Source organism: Erythrolamprus reginae, chromosome 2 (genome assembly GCF_031021105.1).
Source record: "Erythrolamprus reginae isolate rEryReg1 chromosome 2, rEryReg1.hap1, whole genome shotgun sequence".
Lineage (NCBI taxonomy): Eukaryota > Metazoa > Chordata > Lepidosauria > Squamata > Dipsadidae > Erythrolamprus > Erythrolamprus reginae.
Genome location: NC_091951.1, coordinates 145,084,778 through 145,110,945, shown reverse-complemented (window position 1 = coordinate 145,110,945; position 26,168 = coordinate 145,084,778). Strand labels below are relative to the sequence as shown.

The window sequence follows — 26,168 nt, the reverse complement described above, 5'->3', positions numbered from 1 at the left end:
CTGAACCTTTTTAAAAGTCCGTGTTCAAGTTCGGCATTCGAACGAACTCCATGATGTACCAATCAACAGCCTTGTTGTAAGCTGAAGCCATGCTGTCTCTGGACATGAAACCCAAGGACCGGCAGTGATTGGCCATGTGTCCTGATGACCAGTGATTGGCCAGCCGGATGCATGGCTGAGATTGGTCTGGAGGGACACCTGACCTGCCTGTATAAAAGGCAGGACCATGCGGTGCATCGCCATTAAAAGAGCTATTAGTTAGTTAGGGACAGTGCTTCTTGCTGCTGCTGACAGGGAGATTTCTAAGATCACCTAGGCTGCATCTTGTGGTTGCTGTCACTGAAAGGGAGATTTCTCAACTGTGCCATTGTCTTCAAAAGGTCAGATCAGCTAGGCATCCAAGGTAAAGAAAGAACAAAAGTTGTGTGGGCAGGGGGCAGTTCTTCTCTACCCAAGAGACATTTCTCAAGTGTGCCAATTTGTTCCTGTGGGCAAAGCCACCCAGCCATCAAGCCAAGGCAAACAAAGAAACAGATTTTTGTGTGCAGGGGGCAGTTCTTCTGTACCCAAGTTGCAATTCTAAAGTGTGCCATTTTGTTCCTGTGGGCGTACCAGCCTAGCCATCCATCCAAGGCAAAAAAAGAAACAGACTTCTGTGTGCAGGGGGCATATATCCAGGTTTATTTTTATGGAAATATTTGTGTGTGTTCTGAGTTCGAATCCTGTCAATGGCAGAACTGTGCAGCTGGCCATGAAAAAAATTATTTTTGGCACAGATGGTTCCTGGGAACCTAAATGCATTTTCCTTCCAAGAAGTGTCACCTTGGGAAAGGCTGAAATACTTCGCACCAGGCAAATTGGGTTCGGTGAACTTACCCGAACTTCGCAGCAAAGTTCAGCCGAACTCGAACTTCGTTGGGTTCGCCCAACACTAAATAGAACCAAATATTTATTTATTTGATTTATTTGTTCGATTTTTTAGGCCACCCTTCTCCTTAGACTCAGGGTGGCTTACAACATGTTAGCACTTTTTAACAGAGCCAGCATAGTGCCCCTACAATCCGGGTCCTTATTTTACCCACCTCAGAAGGATGGAAGGCTGAATCAACCTTGAGCTGGTGATGACCTACAGATCTACAGTCAGCTTTAGTGGCCTGCAGTACTGCAGTCTACCTGCTGTGCCACCTTATGTCATCTTTTCTCTGATATTTCTCTTAATTTATTATCTAGATAATTTTCTATCTTGATTTTTACACTGTACATTAGACTTTTTCTGAGAACATTCACGATGTATTTTACTCTAATCCTTTTCCTCTCTTATTAGATCTGGGAGACCCGTTACATGCTCTTGTTGTGGTTGTCTGTAACATGTTTGATTCCATTTGATTTGATACGGCTAGATGGAAATATATCCTCTGTAGAAGGATGCCCTCGTGTATCAACAATGGATCGAATTCTGGCAGTAGCAAAAGTAGGTGTAGTTGCATAAAATCTTGATTTATAGAATGGTTTCTTTATAACTTAATCAATCTGTAATCGTAACTTAAACATAGGGTTTTTTGCTGCTTAATCCGGGTACAGTGGTACCTCTACTTAAGAACTTAATTTGTTCGGTGACCAGGTTCTTAAGTAGAAAAGTTCTTAAGTAGAAGCAATTTTTCCCATAGGAATCAATATAAAAGCAAATAATGTCTGCAAACCCATTAGGAAAGAAATAAAAACTCGGAATTTGGGTGGGGGGAGGAGGAGGAAGAGAAGGAGCAGGACAGTTGCTGCTGAAGAAAGAAGGTAAGGTGAGGGGAATAAAAAAAAATCCAAAACTTTAAGGCTTAAAAAAAAAGGAGGGACTTTGAGCTGAGTGGCCGGTGCAAAGTGCCCCCTTTTGCCTTTCCACTCCCAGATGCTCCAGGAGGCAACCTTGTGCAGGGTGTATGGGAAGCAGTGAGAGGGAGTCACCACAGCGAAGTGGTTTATTCCCTCTCCAAGCATCCAGAGAAAAGAAAACACTCTGTTTACTCTGGGCTGCCAAAGTCTCCTTAAGTGCCACCGAAAGGCTCCTCTGGTAGCCCAGAAAAGCCCGAGATGCTGGGATTAAAGGGGGAATGGCAGGAAACTGGCCAGGGCTTCGTGCCGCTCTGAAGTTTCCTGGGAAATTTTTCCAGGCTTGGGTTCTTAAATAGAAAATGGTTCTTAAGTAGAGGCAAAATAATAATAATAATAATAATAATAATAATAATAATAATAATAATAATAATAATAATAATAAATAATTAATAATAATAATACTCAGACTCAGACTCAGACTCTGTAAAGAAACAGATGAAACAATCGATCACATACTCAGCTGCTGCAAAAAGATCGCACAGACTGACTACAAGCATAGACATGATGCTGTGGCACAAATGATCCACTGGAACTTGTGCCGGAACTACCATTTACCAGTGGCAAAGAACTGGTGGGATCATAAGCCCGAAAAAGTGGTCGAAAATGAGCAAGCAAAACTACTGTGGGACTTCCGACTTCAGACAGACCGAATTCTGAAGCATAACACACCAGACATTGTGATCGTGGAGAAAAAGAAAGTATGGATCATCGACATCGCAATCCCAGGAGACAGCAGAATTGAGGAGAAACAGCTAGAAAAATTAGTGAAATACGAAGATCTAAAAATCGAGCTGCAACAACTCTGGCATAAGCCCGTGAAAGTGGTCCCAGTGGTACTTGGCACGCTGGGCGCAGTACCAAAGGATCTCAGCGGACATTTGAAAACCATTAGAATTGACAAAATCTCCATCTGTCAATTGCAAAAGGCCGCTTTACTGGAATCAGCAAACATAATTTGCCGCTACATCACACAGTCCTAGGTGCTTGGGAAGCGCTCGACTGGTGATGAAATATGAAATCCAGCATAGTGATCTCATTTGCTGTGTTGTACTGACATAATAATAATAATAATAATAATAATAATAATAATAATAATAATAATAATAATAATAATAATAAAAAACAGACAATACAAAATACAAATCTAATATTAAAAAAACAATATTTAAAACCCTTATTAAGAAACAATCATACAATCCAAACAAATCAAACATAAAGTGGAACAGCCGAAGGGTGAACCACCTGGTTCTTATCTAGAAAAGTTCTTAAGTAGAGGCGTTCTTAAGTAGAGGTACCACTGTACTTCTATGCATCTTGTTATACAAATTATCATAATAATCATTCACGCTTGTATACTAATTGATGGAGGGGGGATCTCATTTATAGAATCAGTTTTGATACCAAAGGTAAGCGTCCTTTTAAAAGCCACTCTGTCTTTGTTTTGACATTGCATTTCTAATTCATGATCATTTACTAACACTGTAGTATGTTGCAGAGTTTAAAACAAATATTGTGTTTAGAAATATGCATTTTCTGATTGTATGCATATAAATATTGAAAAAGAACATGCATTGGGCAATTAAAATAAACTGTTCCTAAAGCAGTTTTGATATAGAAATGTAGTTTTTAAATTATCCTTCTCAAATTTCAATTTCTCAACCATCCTGGTTTGCGTGTGTGGGTGTGCGCGTGCGCACATTCACACACACACATTAACTGAAGTTTGTTTATATAATTTACTTTGTATGATCAATTTTAATATAATAAATTGCAATTCAAATGTCTTCTTATTTTTAGTCATACCTTGTTGTAAGTGATAAGTCTCGTGATGCAGCTGCAGTCCTGGTCTCAAAGTAAGTTTCTTGTGCTAATAGAGAAGAATGCGATATTTTTCTTAAAAGTACCTTTATCAATAAGGCTAGACTTATTTGTTCCAATGGGCAGTTTGTACATTTGCAACATGAATAAATAAGCCCTTAAGTCAATATACACAGTAGCAGCAAGAAAATTCTTGCCTTAGGGCAAGAAATAAGATTACTAATGGTGCCAACTCCTGTTTTCTTCATTAAGGTAATCCTTGACTTACAATCAGCCATTTAGCAATTGGTCAATTTATGATCCCAAAAAGGGTATTGAAGTTCTGATGGCCAGGCTTCGTCCATGGTCCTATGACTGAACTTTGAGTGCTGCCTTTATGGCCATTTGCAGCATCCCTGATATATGCAATCATGTTTTATGATGATTTTGCTGAAAACCAGTTTTTTCTTCTGATTTTTGTCAAAATTACGCCCGTAGCGAACCATTGGTTTGCTTAATGATCACCGCATTGGCTTAACAACCACCTTTAAAAAGATTGTGAAATTGGTTGACATAACAACCATAATGGGCAGACTCCCATTATATGTGACATTGTATGTCAAAGAAGGGGTGTAAAGAAGTGGGTAAGTTGCTCAAAAGTATTTTTCTTTTCTATTCCTGCCAATAGAGATGAGAATGTGGCAAATTCATTAGTGTCCATGTGTTGTGTAAGGCTGGTGTGTCTCTTTGTGTAAATGCTATTTATATGTTTAACAAAGGATGGGAAAATCAGGGTGTAGTCATCAAGTTTGGGTAATAAAACACAGAAATATGGAGCCCCCAGACTTGTTTCTTTTTCTTAGGGAAGATGGTAGGCATGGTTTTTTGAGGTCATTCTGCTTCCAAGAAATATTACTATGAGGTTTGTAGGAGGGTAGAAGGGTAGAAAAGCCTGCTAGCTATGACGGCTGCTGTATTAAGCTTCATTATAACTAAGAGAGCATAAGAAAAATAATTTAAATCCTCAACATTGTTATTTCCTTAATGTTTTCTGATTAACTTCCACAATTTCATGGCTTTTGGAGATAACTAAGTATAGTCAGATCACATATGACTGATTCTTTATCTTCTTTTCCCCATCACACAAATACTGGTTTGCTTGAGCATCCTTGGAGCATATTGATATTTCCTCCCTTTTATAGTGATCCTGTCCTGGCTGCAATCTTTAAAGGGCTGCACTATTACTATAAGAAATAAGTGTACATAAACATTCATATATTTCAGTACCACCGGACATTAATATTCCAAATGAAATACAATATTTCCCATAGCCGTGGCAAAGAGAGAGATGCATTAGCTGGGTTATTAGAAATTTCTATCAAGTCATCTGTCTTAATAGGATCTTTTTATGTTAAAAGTCAGTAAATGGTATACAGTAAATCATCATTGTTGTCGTCATCATCATCATCTATCAAGTTGGTGTTGACTTTTAGTAATCAGCACAGATTTCCTCTATGATGACCTATTCCTAATCAGATATTTCAGATCTAATGGTAGACCTCCTACCATTGTAACTGAGATCATTTTTTCTGGTCAATCTTTTCTTCCCAGCATTATAACCGTCTCTAGAGAGTTTGGTCTTGCATAATGTGTCCAAATAGGATTATTTGAGATTGCAATAAAAGATAGACCAGTATACAAATAAAATGCATTTGTCTGATGTATTAAGAGTATGCAGAACAATTAAAACATGTCAACATTTGTTAAATACCTTCAATAGCTCAACTCTTCCTCTTCGTTCTACACTATTTGTTTCAAATTAATAGCAACCCATGATGTGGGTTGTTTCCTGCAGACTATTGTTTACTCTTTCTTTAGCTAATTTGTGCATTCCATGTTTCTTGTTTGCTACCCAGGTTTGTTATAAATCAAGTGGCCTTACAAATAAATAGATTTATAAATTATTTTAATAATGCATTACAACTACATCCAATAATGCTTTATTTCTTGTAATTTACACTGGTAAATTACATCTTAGCTCTACTACTATGGCATGCAATGGCAATATATTAAAATGTGATAATATTTATATTTATTTATATTTAAAACATTTTAATTTCTGAAAATTGTTCAGAAGTCTTTGGATCTTGTTTAATTATCAGCAATTACAGCTTCTCTCTGCTTTTCGTTGAAGCATTAAATTTTCTGTGCAAGGTTGGAAAAATGTATATATATTAATGAATAAATAAGAACTGTTATACTTAATGAGATTTGAAGTAATTCTTTCAAATCATTTTTAAAATAATTTCTGTTAAAATATACAATTATAAAAAATAAAAATTAATGAACTACAAAAAAAGAAGTTTGAAAAGGAAAAAATAGAACAGAAAAAAAGTAAAATATAGAAAAAAGCAAAAAATACCCCCACCAACCCTTTCCTCTTTACTACAAGTTCACATAGTTTAAGTAACTTATCACATTTTCTTAAAATGCAACAAATGCTTTTTTTCGCCCATATCTCATCTCTTAATTATAAACAAATCTTCATTCATTCTTGATCAGCAAAAGTTCATTGAAGTCTATCAGAGATTACTAAATGGCTATTACAATCTTGATCAGATAAGCCAATTCTGTATACCTTTCAGCTGTGGCGAGGAGGGCGTTTGCCCAGGTTCGCCTGGTGCACCAGTTGCGGCCCTATTTGGATAGGGAGTCATTGCTCACAGTCACTCATCACCTCGAGGTTCAATTACTGCAACGCTCTCTACATGGGGCTACCTCTGAAAAGTGTTAGGAAACTTCCGATCGTGCAGAACGCAGCCGCGAGAGCCATCATGGGGCTTCCAAGATTCGCCCACGTTTCTTCAAAACTCCGTGGCTTGCATTGGCTGCCGATCAGTTTCCGGTCACAATTCAAAGTGTTGGTCATGACCTTTAAAGCCCTACATGGCATTAGACCAGATTACCTCCGGAACCGCCTGCTACCGCACGAATCCCAGCGACCGATAAGGTCCCACAGAGTTGGCCTTCTCCGGGTCCTGTCGACTAAACAATGTCGTTTGGCGGGCCCCAGGGGAAGAGCCTTCTCTGTGGCGGTCCTGGCCCTCTGGAACCAACTTTCCCTGGAGATTAGAACTGCCCCCACCCTCCCTGTCTTTCGTAAACTACTCAAGACTCATTTATACCGCCAGGCATGGGGGAGTTGAGATAGCCCTTCCCCCTAGGCCACTACAAGTTATGCATGGTATGTTTGTGTGTATGTTTGGTTTTATAATAGGGGTTTTTAGTTGTTTTTTATTATTGGATTGTACATGTTGTGTTTATTATTGTTGTTAGCCGCCCCGAGTCTACGGAGAGGGGCGGCATACAAATCCAATAAATTATTATTATTATTATTATTATTATTATTATTATTATTATTATTATTTATAAAATACAGAAAAAATTTAATACCTTCAGATAGTGTTCTCAACCTTGATTTCTTTACATCTTCTCTTGATCTTCTCTCAGAATATCCTTCAAAATTTTAACAGATCTCTTTTGTAAAGCCAGTAAAAAAGGTGATCCTAATAACTTTTCTGTTTCAATACGTCTCTCTTTTTCAAATATCAAGACCTCATTCAGTTTCATTTCTATGTTCAGAATATACTCCATACTTTATATTTCATTCTTGTAACTACTTATGTTTAAATGCATATTGAAATTAATCTCAGTTCTACCTGGTATAGCTCGTTCTTCTTTTGTAAGAACATTTGTATGCCATTAATCCATGAAGCTAGATACTCTTAAAATTAATTTCCAAGTCTATTGTTCACAAGTCTCCATAAAAGATCCTGTTAAATATTTTGCTCCATTTTATTTTAGTATGTCAAATCTGATTATTCTACTTCATTGTCATCTTTAATTTCTTCTACTTCCCTCTAGTGTCCAACATTCAAAGTCCTAAATTATAATGTTTTTCCAAAACAAGTGCAATTTCCCTTGGGAAAATTTCTTATAATTAATTTCATATTCTTATTTCAAATCCATCTGGGCCTTTAGTCCACTTAGAACTTTCCAAAATCAACATTGTATACACCTTTTTTCTGTTTATTTAAAAAAATTATATTTTTCTAAATCCTCAAATTTGCCTTTAAGGAGAAGGAGACTCAACCAGTGAATACAATCAAAATGTATTGTTCTGAAGGTTCATATTATTTCAAAAGCAGTAAAAAATAATTCCAAAGGCGATTAAAAAATGGGACTTGATTGAGCTGTGTTACAACTGTGAGCTTAGGCGGAATATTTCCTCAATTCCCAGTTGCTCAACTCACAAACCAATTGAAAAACCTCAGTTATTGCACTCTCAGCAGGAGGAGCAGATGTCCAGGGTACATGTGGGCAATCTCACAATCTCTTCTTTTACTGGAGTGATTTCACTACCCAGGATCAAACTTCCAGCCACTGATGTCTTGCATAAACACTGCCCTGTTTTGGCAGAGACATTTTAGATGCCATGGCCTCACTAGAAGTGTCTTTCATGTCATTTTTGAAATGCGAAAAATGTATTTTAAGTGCCAAGGCTTAATGATATCCAATGGGAACCTCAAGATATTTGTGCAGATATTTCATTACCCAAACTAGATTAACATCAGTACTAGAAAGGAATGAGGTTGGAGGAAGGGAAGGGGAGGAGAAGATGGGGAAAGAGGAAGAGGAGAGGGATCCACTTTGGAGTCTGTTTGCAGTGGCAAAGCGGCACTGTCTCTTTGCTCCTCCATCTCCTCTCAGCTGCCTTCCTCCAACTTTCTCATGAGACCCTTTGTGCAGGATGGTGGATCTAGAGAGGAAAGGAGGGGCGTGTTTCCAGGGGCACCAGGCAAAGAGGGGTGAGAAGCAATGTCCCCTCTAATTTTTTTCTGGTGTGGGCGGAAAAGTATAGTGTCTGAGCGGCAGTCCCTTCGGGACTGGGCGGCACTCTTTCCCCACTCACTTTTTCCCTCTCGGCTTCTGGGCAGGTTTGAAAAACTCTGAGTTGATGATGATTTTTAAGTGAGCGATTGCTCACTGCTCAGCTTAGAGGGAACTATGGTGAGAAGTGGCTTCCCTTGCAGAGCCCAGCCATGCCTGTGGGAGAGTAAAGTCTTGTTTCTTTGTGTGTAAAAGCAGCCAAAGGCACTTGCCCCCTATGCCTGCTGCTTGCACACCACTGTGGCCGCAAAGAGGCGTCCTGCTGCTTCTTCCTTCCTGAAGTGTGGGGAAAGAAGAGTGAGATCCAAAAGGGACTCATCCTACCCAGGTCCCTCCAAACAGGTCTCCCTAGGTACCTTCTGGTTGAGCTACACCAGTGATCACTCACCCAAAAGGAGCCAGCCTTCCAATATCTTCCGAGTACCCACTCTTTCCTGTATGAACTAAGTGGGGGCGTGAAAAGCTCTTCCCCTCTATCTGCATGCTGTTATTGGCTCTGCACCCCCTCTTAAGACCACAAGATGCCGCTACCTGGGGCCACTACCTGGGTGCAGAGCAGGGTAAAGAGATGGTAAATGCATGCAGGTAGAGGGGAAAAGCTTTTCACGCCCCCAGCTCATTCGCTGCAGAAAGAACTCAGAAGGGCTCGGAGGGTGGACTCCTTTTGGGTGGGTGATCAATGTCGGGTGGTGTATTCAATGGGGAGGCTATGTAGAGAGACATGTTCGGCTTGAATCTGCTTAACTTCCAGGAACAGGCCATTTCCCAATTTTCTTAGCAATCCTTGAATTGGAAAAAAGCAGGGTCAGCCTTTCTTATTTTGCTGCTAGCTTTTATATAATGTCGCACTAGCTGGCAGGTCTATGTAAACTTAACTACAGTAATAAAAAACCCCCTTAGAGTTAATATTTGAATGTGAAATCATCAGGACATTTATGAACTGTAGGCTAGTTGGAAAAGAAATCCAAAGAAATACAAAAACAGGAAGAAAACAATTACAAATAACTTCCATATTGTCCCAAAGGTGCTTTTTCAGGGAGGAACTGGACTTTCTTGTTTTTTCTTTTGAAGACATTTCACTTCTCATCCAAGAAGCTTTTTCAGTTCTGACATGATGGTGGGAAATGGAAGGATTTATAGTCCTTGCAGACAGCTGGTAATCTGCACCCTTTCAATATTTTCCATATTGTTACCAAGAAAATCATATGAAATGTGTCCATATAATAACTGCACTGAAATCAGCTTAAGGAAGATTTATCTTCCCTACTATTAGGAAAAGAAGATTTGGAGAATGTTATTTTTTGTCTGAGAATTGGGTTATGGGGACATGGGAAATATACTTTTAAAGCATGTTTTCAAAAAGATGATATGCTATAATTCTATTTTCCTTTCCTCCACCATTTCAAGATGATTTGATGTGCACTGTGACAATTTGTGTTTCTGCATTATGATTTTCTTTAGAAAAGATAAGAGTTAAAGAACTGACATTTGGAATGTTCCTATTTGAAATATGTTGGAAAACATCCATTGGACAATTGCCTTCAGGAAAAAAACCCCCAGCTTGGCTAACAGGAAAAATGTATTGCCAGTTGAATTGCTTTGAATAGGTAACTTGCAATGTGTGTGTTTTTTCTTTGTATGTAGGTTTATTACCCGCCCTGATGTCAGACAAAAAAGAATGGCTGACTTCCTGGATTGGACCCTTTCAACATTATCTAAATCCTCTTTTCAGACCATTGCAGGGACTATTGTAATAGATGGCATGCTTCAAGCCCTGGTAAACAATTGTTTTTTAAGATAATCCCATTTTCTTTTTTAAATGCTATTTTTAACTTTGTCAACTCTCCTAATTGTTGGAAGTATTTCCAAATTATATGTGGCTGCCAGGACACAAACAAAGTTCCTCTGCTACTCTTGGTTGCATCGGAGAAGGCTTCAGCATATGGGGCAAAGGAAATTTGCAAAGTTCTCTACCTTGTATAATGATGAAAAGTATTGGAGCTCTTTGGGCCCAGACCAAACAATCAGATACACACTCAAAAAGTTTAATTATTTATAGTTTGTGCAAGTCTATAATACGGAAATTCTCTTAGACTGGGGGTTTGCACCTGAATCTGACTAGCTTAGGCTCAACAGCATTCAAGGGCAGTCAAAACTTCAACCTCTTATGCTTATGTAGAGATTCTGGACTAACTCCTTATTTGACTCTACCCCCTAGCTTGACCAGTCACTTTCCAGCAGTATAAGAAGCAAGATCCCTAAAAAAATAATATTTTTGTTGCAAAAGTCCCCAGAGAAGGGTGACATACAAGTCTAATAAATAATAAAAATAATAATAAAATGAAACAAGACAAAGGATTGCTTGCACATATCAATTGACAGAGGTAATGATAATCATTCATGAACATTATTAGTCACTTATTTAGTTTTGAATGTGACACTATTTACAAACCAGCTGGAGGTAAATAGTTAGAGATCTTAATATCACATACACTGATACATTGAGTCTGAGAATGAGATGTATTCCCATGTGCTCCCTCTTTCTTGCAGTATGTATCTTTAACACTTATAATTTGTCTTATTCAACTACTAATCCATGACAACTGAACTGAACTAGTTTATGTGCTACTTCTAAATTAATATTAATATCATTTTATATATTGGCATAAACTTGTGAAATTTTTGTGGCCAACTGTATCATGTGTAGTCATCATATACACTTTATGTGTACAGTGGAACCCCGACATACGAGCTGCTCTACTTGCGAGCAGCTCGAGATAAGAGCTGGGAGGGGAGCGACATTTTTGTTCGTCTCCCGAGCTCACATCCGGGATACGAGCCGAGAGGAGCCGCGCCCCCCTGACGCTTTCGGCAACTTCCGAAGACGCTGGAAGGAAGGAAGGCAATCCAGCGCCCGGCTCCTCTCGGCTCGTATCCCGGCACTTGGTAAGCGGAGAGGCGTTCGCCTCCCCTGCCGCCCCACTCTGGGGGTCCTTGGCTTCTGCTTGGGAGTGAGTGAGAGAAAGGGGGGGGAGAGAAAGAGATAGCAAGAGAGAGAAAGTGAGAAGAAGAGATGGAAAGAGGGGGAGAGAGAGAGAAAGAGAGAGGGGGGAGAGAAAGAGAGAGGGAGAGAGAGAGAGGAGATAAAGGAAGAGGAGAGAGAGAAAGGAAGAGAAAGAAAGAAAGAGGGATAGAAAGAGAGAGTGAGAGATGCTCAGTGAGCCTTTCTTTGAAGTTGCCTTTCTTTCTTTCTTTCTTTCTTCACCGTGTGTCGGTGCGTCGCAGCTCTCTCTCCATTCTTCTCTTTCCCCCTCTCGGGCTCCGAAAAACGGAGGAAACCCATGGAGATCCAGAGGGGAGAATGGGGCAGGAAAGTGCAGAAAAACGGAGGAAACCCATGGAGATCCAGAGGGGAGGATGGGGCAGGAAAGAGTGCAGAAAAACGGAGGAAACCCATGGAGATCCAGAGGGGAGGATGGGGCAGGAAAGAGTGCAGAAAAACGGAGGAAACCCATGGAGATCCAGAGGGGAGGATGGGGCAGGAAAGAGTGCAGAAAAACGGAGGAAACCCATGGAGATCCAGAGGGGAGGATGGGGCAGGAAAGAGTGCAGAAAAACGGAGGAAACCCATGGAGATCCAGAGGGGAGAATGGGGCAGGAAAGAGTGGAGAAAAACGGAGGAAACCCATGGAGATCCAGAGGGGAGGATGGGGTAGGAAAGAGTGCAGAAAAACGGAGGAAACCCATGGAGATCCAGAGGGGAGGATGGGGCAGGAAAGAGTGCAGAAAAACGGAGGAAACCCATGGAGATCCAGAGGGGAGGATGGGGCAGGAAAGAGTGCAGAAAAATGGAGGAAAAAAGCGCTTTCCCAGGCAGCCGGCTTGCTGGCCGGGGAAGCAAGCGATCCGGGACTGCCTCGTTTCCTCTTCCCGCCGCCACCGCATTCGGAGCCCGAGAGAGGGAAAGAGAAGAATGGAGAGAGAGCCGCGCGCTTTTTTCCTCCATTTTTCTGCACTCTTTCCTGCCCCATTCTCCCCTCTGGATCTCCATGGGTTTCCTCCGTTTTTCTGCACTCTTTCCTGCCCCATCCTCCCCTCTGGATCTCCATGGGTTTCCTCCGTTTTTCTGCTCTCTTTCCTGCCCCATCCTCCCCTCTGGATCTCCATGGGTTTCCTCCGTTTTTCTGCACTCTTTCCTGCCCCATCCTCCCCTCTGGATCTCCATGGGTTTCCTCTTCCCGCCGCCACCGCATTCGGAGCCCGAGAGAGGGAAAGAGAAGAATGGAGAGAGAGCGCGACGCACCGACACACACACGGCTCTCTCTCCATTCTTCTCTTTCCCTCTCTCGGGCTCCGAATGCGGTGGCGGCGGGAAGAGGAAACGAGGCAGTCCCGGATCGCTTGCTTCCCCGGCCAGCAAGCCGGCTGTCTGGGAAAGCGCTGCTTTCCCAGGCAGCCGGCTTGCTGGCCGGGGAAGCAAGCGATCCGGGACTGCCTCGTTTCCTCTTCCCGCTGCCGCATTCGGAGCCCGAGAGGGGGAAAGAGGAGAATGGAGAGAGAGCTGCGCACCGGAGGCAGACGCCGCTGCCGCCTCAACAGCAGCCACGGGAGGGGAGTCGCAATCACACCGATGGTGGGGTTTGCCCCCTTTCCCCCGCCCGCTCCTTTCCCCCCTTTGCTTGGAAGCTGGCTGCTGGGAAGCCCCCCCCCTGCCCGGCTGTCACCTTTTAAAACAGCCCCCGGGCTGTTTTAAAAGGTGACAGCCGGGCGGCAGCGTTTTTTTTTTTGTTGTTGCACGGATTAATTGACTTTACATTGTTTCCTGTGGGAAACAATGTTTCGTCATACGAGCTTTCCGACTTACGAGCCTCCTTCCGGCACCAATTAATCTTGTAAGTCGGGGTTCTACTGTATTACAATGCATTCAGTGATAAAGAAGATTGTTAAAAAACAATATTCTTCTATTCATCCTCTGCTTTGTTCATCATTAAAACCATTGGCTTATTGAGTCCTTTTACAGATAGGAACAAATTATAGCCATTAAGTATCTACAGAAAGAGTTATTAGAGTAGGGTTTTTTGTCTTCTTATGGTGTATTAGTATGCTGGGGCATATCTCAACAGATAGGGTCTCAGATTGAAGTACAAATGTTTATTTTCCAAACTAAAGGATAGAAAGTAAGAACAAAGTCTTACCTGCTCCATCCTTCAACTGTAGAAACCTTCTGTGATTATGTGAAATTGTAGTATTAGTGAAACTAATTTTCCTATTAGTAGAAAGAAAATTCACTTACGTGCTTTTCTTTGTTCTTTAAAAGAAGAAGAAAAAGAAACATGTTATATTCATGTTGGCAAAGTTTAAGAGTTAAAACTTTTCTGCATCTGCTTAACAAAGCCTGTTGCTGCTTGATGAAACTTGTAGGATGTATATTACTTTAATATTAGTCATATCTTCTTTGTTCTATGTGGTTTATTCCACCTGTTATTAGAGTATGTTAAGTGAAACAGGTGAAAACTGAACAAGTTGAATCGAAACTTGAATGAGATGTAATTTTCTTGAAACTAGGGACTTGCTCATAAAGATATTTCCCTTTCTATAACAGGAATGGCTCAAATATTAAGCAATTTTATTGATTTGGTAGCTCATTTAACTCATTATTAGTTTGGAAAAAAATAGCTTTTGGAAGGTGCAATATTTTTTTCCTTTCATAATTAAAGGTTATATTATAAGCAATGGGCAGTTAGTATTGCAGTCAATATTAGAAAATATTTCAGAAAAAATAAACAGTAAATCAAATGACTTTTGATTACTATATTACTACATTAATATAATTGTATAATTTTACATTAGTTATCTTTTCATAGATAATAGTATTTGGCTTGTTAGGCTAATTTTGAAAGAAAATAAACATTGCTTTAAAAAGAATATTAATCTGGTTCTTCCATTTTTAATGTCCTAATTTTTTTGGCTTTAAAATGTTAAATGGTGATAGAAACTAAGGTTTGCTTGATGTTTTAGCCATTCTTTTGGATCTTTCATGGTCTGTTTTACTCAATTGCAACAATATTAGTTTGTGATCCCAGCATGCTTTGTACAATTATAGAGAACAGGCAATCACTATTTTCAAGTATTTCTTTTTTATTAGTTTTAACATAGTCCAACCTCAGTTCAACCTTGGGATATCTGAGAAAGAAACAGAAATTAGTAGTCTCCATTAAAATGATGGGGGAAAATATTTAGAAATTTCTTTTTTTTAAAAAAAAGAAAAAAAGAAAGCAACAATTATCTTCATTTATCCCTGAAGTTGTCGATAAATAGTAGATGGAAAAAATACTTCTCTCTCAAAAGTTCACATTTCCCCTCAAAGTATTTTTTTACAGTACCATTTAGAATGATTGTAGTATAAAGGTAATTTTTAGAGAATAGGAGGAAGGTATCATTGAAGCTGAAGAAAAAGTGATTTATTTAAGATTAGCCTGTGAGTTGAAGTTCAGTAATGGTTTCGTTATCAAGTCATTTGAAAATATTTGAAATTTTAAAATATAGATTGTCATATGTATAATAGCTTAACAGTACTGGATTAAATAAATAATTATTTGCATGAAGGAGGTTTTGAATAATAAATGTCCTGGGCCAGATGTCACATAGTAATTTCACATTTCAGAGTTTAGCTGATCCTTAATGTTTGAAGTAAAAAAATAGTTTTAACATATACAGTATGAAAGGTGATTGAAATTGACAGTGGAATAGTATACAAAAATGGAACTGGGTATCATATAAGAAATTGATCTTATTAAAATATGTAATGGTCAAATGCATCATAATGATATCATTTCTGAAAATCAAACTATTTAGGCAGTACTTTTACAGTATATCCAAGTGATTCATCCTTAGTTAAAATTTGTGGACTCTTAGTAGAGTTGGGTTCCTCCCAGTTTGCACCTGTTCACCCAAACTGATTGTGACCTACTGGTGATATCATAATGATGTCACGGAACCAGTTCAGTTGGTTGCATATTTTATTTGTAATTTTTTCTTCTTCTGAGCAGCATCTGATTAAACAAACATAACATAAACATAAACATGCGCAGAAGCTGAGTTTCTGGCACTGTGCATGTGTCACCATCTTGTTTTGGGGGGTGATTTTTCATTTTTTGGCACTGTCCATGCGTGCATGCATGTGTGCGGCACACCCACGCAGCCTGTGAGGAAGCAAATCGGCAGCGAGGCAAGTTAGAACTCACCCCGACTTTTAGAGATTTGTATTTCTTTCTGCTGTGGATATGCATATTTCAAATTTGATATCATTATGTTTATGTGAGTTTTGTTCAATACCTTACGAGATGTGTAATAGGGATCAAGATATTTGTGGCGTTCCGAACATTAAGCTGAAATTCAAAACAGTTCCAGCTGGACTGGCCATGGAAATTCAGCAAATTGGAAGTCTCTGCTTTCCAATCCTGAATCATTTTTTAAAAAAATCATTTTACTGAGTATCCATGTTTATTTGAACAGTTGATTACAGAAACTGCAGAAGCAAAACTGGTTCTTACTTTATGGAATTAAACTACCAATGCATCAAATGAATACAACATGTCTCATTTTGATCGTTACATGTTTTCTTAGTGAGGACAAGAGATTTGAATATATAAACATCAGAATCGCTTCATAAATATTTCTTTCTGAATTAGTTGTGGCAAGATTGTATTTTACTGTTCAATTTATCTTTTAAGGCAAGCTGCTAAATACTGACAGTTCTTGTTGAAACATGCTCTGTGCGTTTCACAACATGATTCCACTTATGGGTTTGTTCTTCTGCACCTGTTGATACGACACCTGTTGTGAAAGAATGTATTACTAACAGGTAGCACAACTTTTATCTCTTTCAAGTACAGGTTTCAAATATGTCATGTCTGCATTATAATTAAAAGGCAGCATTACTTGTGGAGTGTATGCTCTATATTTGTTTACTGGTGATGCCTGCCTTCATTAACTATACAGTGGAACCCCGACATAAGAGCTGCTCTACTTAAGAGCAACTCGAGATAAGAGCTGGGAGGGGAGAGATATTTTTGTTCTACTTACAAGCCCAAATTCGAGATACAAGCGTCAAGGAGCTGTCTCCTGAAGCCAAACGCTAACTTCCGCGTTCGGCTTCAGGAGACAGCTGCGAAGCGGCGCGCGTGTTTTAAAAGGTTGCAGCCGGCCTGGGGGCCTCGGGGGGGGGGGGTGCTTGCAGCTTTCTTTCTTGCTCTTTTTCTTTCTCTCTTTTACCTTCCCTTCCTCTATTTCTTCTTTTCTTTCTCCTTCCCACCTTCTTCCCTCCCTCCCTCCCTTCACTCATTCCTCTCTTACTCTCCCCTTTCATAAGTTTCCTTGCTTCCTTCCTCTGTTCCTGTCCCTTCCCCCTTTCTTTCTTTCTTTCTTTCTTTCTCTTTTTCTTTCTCTCTTTTACCTTCCCTTCCTCTATTTCTTCTTTTCTTTCTCCTTCCCACCTTCTTCCCTCCCTCCCTCCCTTCACTCATTCCTCTCTTACTCTCCCCTTTCATAAGTTTCCTTGCTTCCTTCCTCTGTTCCTGTCCCTTCCCTCTTTCCTTCCTTCCTTCCCACCCTCCGTCCATTCATTCACCCATTCCTCTCTTGATCGCTTAAAGCCGGTCCCTGGTGCAAAAAGGGTTGGGGACCTCTGTCCTACAGGATTGGGTGGCAGAGAAGTTGAACATATGTAAATTTAAAAGTTTAAGAAAGTTTACAAGTTAAGTGAAAGAAACTTCATTATTCATTTATATGTACATGTACATTTCTTCATTAAAAACATGTCTTTCTGCATAATTTAGACTAACTTTGTGAGTTTTTTGAGGGCTGGAACCAATTAAAATTATTTACATTAATTCCTATGGGGAAAAGTCGTTTGAGATAAGAGCTGCTCGACTTAAGAGCCCAGGTCCGGAACGAATTAAACTCGTATCTCGAGGTACCACTGTATCAGTGATTCACAACTGCCTGATGGGTGGGTGCTTATCATAGGACAGATTTTAAAAACAGAAAACCAAACTCCAGACTGCAGTAAAGGAGGGAAATGTTAAATTCTTACTTTATTACCTGCTAAGTTTCCATTAATTAATAGCTCCCAGTCTTTTATATATGGATGATCCTTATATGAATGTAGAAGATGAGTTTTGATATTATGTATTCTGTGTATGAGATTTTGATGTAGATGCTTGTGTGTGTGTATATACATATACATACATACATACATACATACATACATACATACATACATACAGACAGACAGACAGACAGACAGACACACAGAAAGAGGGAGTGGGAGGGAGGGAGGGAGAGTGGGAAGGAGGGAGAGAGGGAGAGAGAGACTGACTTTTAAACATGCCTGGTATATTAGCAAATGTTTTGCTAGCCCTGCAGGGTGTAGCACTGTAGCTTGTATGATAGGGATGTTCTCATCTTGGAGTAGCCTGGGGCATAGAAACTTAAGTTATGGTTAATTTATTTTAATAGAGATATAACTATACAAATATGAGTAATCAAGTTAAAGTAAAGTAACTTTGCTAGTAAGTAAGCAAAGCAGCATATCTTAATAACTATTTTTATTTGCGTCAAATAAAAGGCATTTTCTCTACAAGCTTTCCATGCTTTAACATAACATTGTTTGGTAATAATTGGGTGCTCTTGTTGATTATGCCTCAGGTAACAGATAGCCCTGCTATACAGTTTTTTTAGTCTTAAAGGCACAAAAACAAATTCATAGCTCTAAGTATTGAACACAACCTTTTCTAGATTTTAACTCATTGTAAATATCTTGATTTCAAGTAGTGAGCTGAACTTTTGTTGCCTTTATTTAATTAAAATTAGGAAACATATCTCTCAATTAAGGAAGCACAGAATAGGTTTCTAAGATGTTCCCTTACTTGTGCCTTTTCAATTTGCCATTAAAACAGGAACCCAAGCACCATACATTTCCCCCTTTTTACTAGCAGTCCATTTCCAAGCTACAATCATAATTTGGATGTGATTTATTTTCTTTTTCACTCAAATTCTCTGAATTGATAAAGTTCAGTGCAAATGTTCATTTCATTTAGAAATATAGGGATGTATTATTTTGAGGCAGACAACAGATCCATCCAGCTTAATAATGCCTGTTTGGATATTTCACCCTTAATAGCTTTCATCTATGCCTATAAATTCATTTCTAGCTTATTCATAGAAATGCTCAGTAGATATTTGTAGTATTTAATTCGAGTTTTATAGTATTTAATTTGGAAAAGCTATTACGATATAACAGTTGGAATGTTGCTTTAGAAATGAAGATTGGTTTAAATTCCCATTCAGTCATGAAGCTTACTGGGTGATTTGGACCAATTACCAGCTAACTCAGAATATGGAACTATAATGCTGTTTGTTTACCTTTTGGATTATCTTTATTGATAGACCAGATTATTATGGCTTATTCAACAAATATAGTTTAAAACAATTGTCGACTCTTATCAGTAAGAATTCCCAGTCCAACCTATGTCAAAGAGTTCTACAAATTCTGTTGGAGGAAAGAGCAAAGAAACTTGCGTGCCTGCTCTGAGTGTCTAGTAGAAAGACAGAAGAAACAATCTAAACTGGAAAAAGGTCCCTTGTAAAGGTCCTTCTTATTTTAAATATCTTTAGTTTTGTTTGCTTTTGGCCAACCTAACATAATCCCTTTCTTGTGCCATATATTTTGTCTACATTTCTTGCGTAAAGTGCTGATCAGGAGGAAAATTCTAGGATGATTTTGTATGTGTTTACTTGCATTCTCAATTTTAACTTTTTTATCCTCTCTTCTTCCTAAAACATTCTGTATCTCAACCAGAGCTTGTAGATTATCCACAAGAATAGAAAATACTTGTTGATAGTGAAATATCTTCAGCATGCTACCAGATTAATAAAGCATGTACATTTTTTTTTTGAGGCAAGACTTTCATAGTAGTTTACTACTTAATACTTTCTTGTTGTTTAGTCGTGCTTCTGTTAAAGTAACGTAAGGTGAACAGATAATCCTAAGGACAATGACATGTCTACTTGACCTCTTAGAGGTGCTGAAGGGTAATTATTATGGTGTTTTCAATCCTCCCTTAAGGTTGGGCATATCTATTGCTCATAGTTTATTGGAGCCAAAGGGTAACTACAGATTCTCATCTCTGTGGCAGTAAGATGTGCCTGCTGCCAAGTAATCATACCACTTTTAATAGTGATGATTTGTATAGCTTGGGGAAGATGTCCCAGAGGTAATGCTGATTCTTACATCTTACAAAGACAAAGTCTACGTGGGTTATGCAGACAATTAGGAGGTGTGTCAGGTTTTTCCCTGATTACTAAGAAACTAGTTTTTGTTTGTATCTTGCATCATGTTATTACAAAAGCAACAAAACCAGATCTGATATTTCTATTGCTAGGATACGCCAATGGTTTTCTCTAATTTGTAGGTACTATAATTATTTAAAGGAGAGGTAGCTGGATTCCTCTCAACAAGTTGGTTAGTGTTATATGTGCTCACAAATGCTAAAGAAATGTGATGTAACTTAGAAATGCCTAAGGCATACAACTGGAACTTTAATGTCTTTAACATGAAGTTCTATGGATGTTAAAGGTTCTAAACAAGAGGCAAAATCAACCTGTTGATTTTCTAAATAAAAGTTGTCTTCTATTTGAGGCTTATACTTCTCAAACTCGAGAGAAGTTTTCTTTAACAATGGGCTCCTCTAACCACAATGCTGAGAAACTCAATGGAACTACCAGTGTTAGGTAGGATGCATGTCTTTTGGTGGGGCGCAATTTGGGGGTGGCTGGTTGGGTGGAGGGATAGGCCGCAAGACACATGTCCTACATGGGACTTGTAGCTCTGTCACATTTCTTGGTTTTGCATCCACTGATCCTCCCCCGCCACTGGCTCTCGAGCTCACAACACTGAAGAACGTGTGGCTGTTTCTGCAGGGGATTCCCATGTACCGTTCTTGCCTGCATCCCCCGTCTGACGATGGGGGGAGAGCAGATGGTGAATGAGCAGCCCCAGCAGTGAGCAAGTGAGGAAAGCAGCGGTGAGAGGCAGAGCCTTAAGGGCAGTGACAGGGACGGATTGGATGCACCTGTCTGCTACTCAAGCCCTGCGCTTGTGAGCTCACTGTACCTGACCAGCCTCACCACCTCCTTGCAGGCAGGTGTGTGTTTCAAAATGCTGCTGGAGGAGCTCAGAGGAGCCAAGCCAGTCCCATGGAGTATGTGAGCACCTGCCTCTCACTTGCTCTCCCGGCCAGGAACCGCTCTTTCTGCAGCGGGCACTCTTTTGGCCGGGGGGGGGGGGAGAGATAGCAAGATACAAGCAATAGGCAAGTATGCGCACACCTCTGGCAGCATTTTGAAACATGTTCCTGCCTGCAAGGAGGTGGCGAGGCAGGGATTGATGCTCACCTCCTCTTCCTCACAGGCAGGAGTGCATTTCAGATTGTCTCTGGCAAAGCCCAGAGGAGGCAAGCTAGTCCCGCGGAGTGTGCATGCACCTGCGTCTTGCTTACTCTCGCTTTTGCTCTCCTGACCAAAAGAGTGCCTGCCTCAAAAAAGAACAGCTCCCGGCATGTCCCTCCTGGAAAATAGTTGGGGGGGGGGGCTCATTTTCAGGAAGGGGCTTATTTCATGCGTTGAAAAGGCTAATTGGCTTTATTATGGGACATGTCTTATTTTCTGGGAAACACTGTGTATGTGTATGTATATGTAAAGAGAGAGGAGGGTGGAAGGGAGAAGCACAAGTCCTAAATCTACGAGTCCATGCACTTTTCTTGGCAGCGATACAGAAATGATTGGCAGTTAATGTCTTCCAGACAAGAATTTAGTTATAAAAATCAGTGAGAAGAGATTAAAAAGACAGACTGAAACCAGCATAAAATGCTTATTATTACTTACCGTATTCAAAATACTAATAGAATATAATTATATATAAATACACCTGAATTCAAGAAAACCTATTAAATTTAAATTCTATATCTATTTTCATATTTAATGTATTATAGCTGAACAGGTATTCTGGGGAAATTGTTCGATTATTTGAGTCATGTTTTGAGGCTATTTGCTTTTTAATGTTGCTTTCTTATTTTGATGTTTAGTATAAGTTTAGTATAATTTCCTAATGAAAATTTGAAAATACTAGTGATTTTTTCAATCCTGAACAAACATTTTAATTATACGTTTAAGAATTTAAAGAATATAAAATAAACAGCTAAAAGCTAAATAATATTTTTTGATCTTAGAAAGATTTTGATCTTAGAAAGTCCAGGTAAAGTTAAGCATTGAAACTTTTACAACAAGATTTGGAATTGATTATATTGTACAAACTGTTTTTCATGAGAAAGATTTCATTTTCACAAGGAATAATATAGATAAGCAATTTCATTATTTTAAAAACGACTCCAGTGAGGACTAAAGATTTTTAAAATGGTATGCAGACTTCATTAGTGGGTTATAAATCCCTTCACTACTGATTCGCATGTGCACTTACGCACATACACAGAAGCGTACCAGGTAGGTGGACGGAGTCTCCCGCTGCCGCTGTTAGCGATTTACAGAACTGGGCCAAACCGGGAGCAATCCACCACTGGTAGTCTTGTAATATGATGAAAAATGTTATGATGATAAAAATAGTAAATGATACTTTTAAAGAAAGGAATCAGGTAGTGGTACCACAATATCAAACATATTAGTAATAATAATTGCTCAATAACTTTTCCTATTGGATTTACAAAATGAGCCTTCTTTTGTAAATCCAATAGGAAAATAGGAAAAGTTATCGAGGTCACTCTATTAGTAAGTTTATTTTGTAGACTCAATGAAATATCCTTTTCTAAATTTTTATATTAAATAATAATTATTACATTATGTTAATAAATAAATTTATGTTAATAAATAAATTTATTATTATTAAAATTATTATTATAAAGCTTTGACAAATTATGTGTGATGGGACAAAGAAGAAATGAAGCAAAATCAAATCCTACAATACTTTAACGAACTAAACATTAAGACAGCTAGAACTAAAAGGAAAGAATATACATTGTTACTACAGGATCTTTATTGACTTTCTGCTGAAATCAGGATTATGTTTCATGAATTATTTTATAGATAAAAGATGGAAGATCAGGTGAATTGATAAAATGTTTGTAACTTTAGGGAGGGTTAAGAGTTGCTAAATTTGTTTATACTTGTGATGAAAATGAGGAAGTCATTTACTGTATATATTTCTTATTTCTTTCTTGATTGTATTCTTTATACAGTGGTACCTCTACCTATGAACGCCTCTACTTAAGAACTTTTCTAGATAAGAACCAGGTGTTCAAGATTTTTTTGCCTCTTCTGAAGAACCATTTTCTACTTAAGAATCAGAGCCGAGAAAAATTTCCCAGGAAATTTGAGAGCGGCGTGAAGGCCCGGCCAGTTCCCTGCCATTCCCCCTTTAATCCCAGCCATCTTGGGCTTTTCTGGGCTGCCAGAGGAGCCTTTCGTTGGCGCTTAAGGAGGCTTTGGCAGCCCAGAGCGAACGGAGCGTTTTCCTTTCTCTGGGCACTTAGAGAGGGAATAAACCACTTCGCTGTGGTGACTCCCTCGCGCTGCTTCCCATACACCCAGCATGAGGTTGCCTCCCAGAGCGTCTGGGTGTGGAAAGGCAAAAGGGAGCACTTTGCCCCGGCCGGATCAACTCAGCGAGCGAGCAAGAGGAGAGGGGAGTCCTTCAGCATGGGAAGGAAGAGGAAGCAGATAGCAGTAGCCGCCTTTCAGTCAAAGGAGTGGGAGGTTCCCCCCTCTCGCCCACCTGGGTTTCTCTCTCTGGCACAGTGTATAGAAGGCAGCCTCGCGCCGGGTGTATGGGAGGCGCGTGCTCCTCCTCGCCGCCTCAGAGTCCCTCTTTTTTTTGATTCCCCTCACCTCACCTTCTTCCTTCAGCAGCGACTGTCTTCCTCCTCCTCCTCCCACTCAAATTCCGAGCTTTTATTTCTTTCCTAATGGGTTTTCACACATTATTTACTTTTACATTGATTCCTATGGGAAAAATTGCTTCTACTTACAAACTTCTCTACTTAAGAACCTTAAGAATCGATTAAGATCTTAAGTAGAGGTACTATACTTCTCTTTCGCTTTGTACTCTTTATTCTATATTTTCTTTCTTTAAATTTAGTTTATATTAGATTTTATTGTTATAACGAATATATACTATCTCTGTGTGTATGTGTGTTGAGTTGAACTTCTTCATTGTTAACAATGAATAATCAAGGTCTGTTAAATCAAGGTTTATCAAAAAGTCATAAACTGCTCCTAATCCTCAGTGTGTTCTCCATGCTTCATAATGTTCTGTTCATTCATGCTACATTTAAGATCATGAAATGCAGTTCATTAAAAACTAAAACAAAGCAGGTGCATAGCCTTAGGGAGTTTTTGTTGCATTTACACCATAGCTGACATTACTTAAGTCCATAAATAGCTGTTAACATATGTGGAAATATTTTTGGGGTTGCGCTATGCTCCTTTAACTTTAACTCCTGGCCATATTTATCTGAAAGCGTTTCTTCCTATTAGAGTGATGAAACATAGGGTTCAGATAAAGTATTTCATTTAGTGTCTGGATGAATGTTTACACAATTCTAAACATTTAATTATTTCAAGCCCTATTTTAAATATTTTCATTGAGTGAAATGAAAAATTATTTGAAAAAGTATGTTGCATGGACTATTTTTTTGTTATCATGGTTTAATTCACACAATGAGTTAATGAATGCCATGTTTACAGATAGCAAATGTATATCAAGACCATTCCATCTCCCAATAAATACCTATCAATTAGGAGGAGGGTGTCTTACAGTTGCTGAACTGAAGAATGTTATTTAAACAAAGGAATGGGTCTGGAGGTTCAAACTATTGTAAACAAGAATGCCTTAAATTTAATTTGGGAATGTCTCTTTGCCTACTGAATTTAGGGGGTAACTATCCCCATCTTGTTATCATTAATAAGTAGATTTCCATTCTAGACTATAGAGTGATGATCACTAACTTGGTTTTTAAAGAAATTGGGTAAATTCATGGACAATAGGTCTATTCTGTTACCTCCAGGTTTGGGAAACAATCCTGCAAGTAGGATATGTGAATATCCCAGAGACATGTTGAAGTAGAATGGGCCTGGAGCCAATTTAGCAGGCTGTTTTTTGGTCTTGTGTTCTTACATTTTTCCTAGTTGTTAGAAGAGGGGATACATATGACTGCATGTAAGCATGTTCTGTTTCTCTCTGGTTTAGAGAATGATTAGTATATGGAGATTAATTAGTGTTTTTAATGGACATGTTTTTTTACAGGCAATCACTTTTAATAAGTATTAATGAAGTTATTAATAAGGGTGGGAGGTTTTTTTGTGGAGGCCCTGTCCTTTTAAAGAGAGTGACTTCTGCTAGGTATATATTTATGGGAAGGAGAAATCTTCAGGATTAACTTCAGTTGGAATTAGTAGTCCTAGGATGACAAGGTGTGAAATGAAACATTATTTGTCTTTTTTTTGTTTGCTAGCTAGGCTTTATTTACACGGAGAATCATTTTAAATATAAGTTTGTTCCTTTTAAGTAAATATACCAGATTGGAGATGTCTCAACAAGCACTTTGGAAAAAAAGTGGAATGTTTACTTGTAGCTTCTGATTTTTATCCTTGTTTAATTATTGTAATCCTAGTTTCAGTCAATTTAAACAGTACAGAAATATATACTGTTTCCAAGAGATATATATACCGTATGTAATGGCTGTTATAACCAAGGATTTATCGCTAAGAAATAATTTCAAAGATGATAAATCAATATGCTTTTTTTAATACAGAGCTTCTGAAGCTGGTTATAAATTGCCCTGTGTCCTCATTGGATTTGGTTAAGCAGATGTTAAATTGCACCAGTCTAGGGTTGCATATAGTAGCCATAATTATTTTGAGTTGATGTATATTGTGCAAGATCCTTGGGTGTAACTACAAATATGCAGGTTTGGGTGGACATCAGTTATTGTGTTTCATAGCAGAGTCATGAGATTTACATTTAATTATAGTGTAACTAAATAAAATAAGGGAAGATGGTTAAGTAACTGAAATAGGACAATATGTTTTGAATTCAGATTGCATCTTGCCCCTTAGGAGTATAAAATAAAATCTAAGGAATTATAATAATAATAATAAAATAATCCCCCATTGAGACATTACCTTGATGTGGTTGTGGAGCTTGTATGCTCTGAAGAAGATGAAGATATATACTAATGATTCATCCATACTTGACAGATCTTGTCAAAGGAGCCAGATGAAGAGTTTCTCTCCTATAAATAATATTGTGAGACGAAACTTACAGAAACATATACTGGATTCGTTGTTGCTCAATTCAATTAGGACAATGCACAAGATGTTGGTGACATGTGAGCTATAGGCCTCAGGACTGTTGGCTAAACAAATAGGGTAAGTAACCTGCAGGACTACTGAAGGAAAAGATACTT

At 38.8% G+C, this 26,168-nt stretch overlaps 1 protein-coding gene across 7 annotated transcripts in view; it reads left to right on the top strand.

Annotated features, from left to right (window-relative positions):
- The window catches only part of TBCD (tubulin folding cofactor D), a 204,740-nt gene that overhangs the window by 15,894 nt on the left and 162,678 nt on the right, over positions 1-26,168 (top strand). For all 7 annotated transcript variants that reach the window (XM_070739753.1, XM_070739747.1, XM_070739750.1 and 4 more), the window contains exons 6-8: positions 1,325-1,471; positions 3,682-3,737; positions 10,276-10,408. In XM_070739753.1, the coding sequence (XP_070595854.1) occupies positions 1,325-1,471; positions 3,682-3,737; positions 10,276-10,408 (336 nt within the window). The remainder of the gene's footprint in view (positions 1-1,324; positions 1,472-3,681; positions 3,738-10,275; positions 10,409-26,168) is intronic.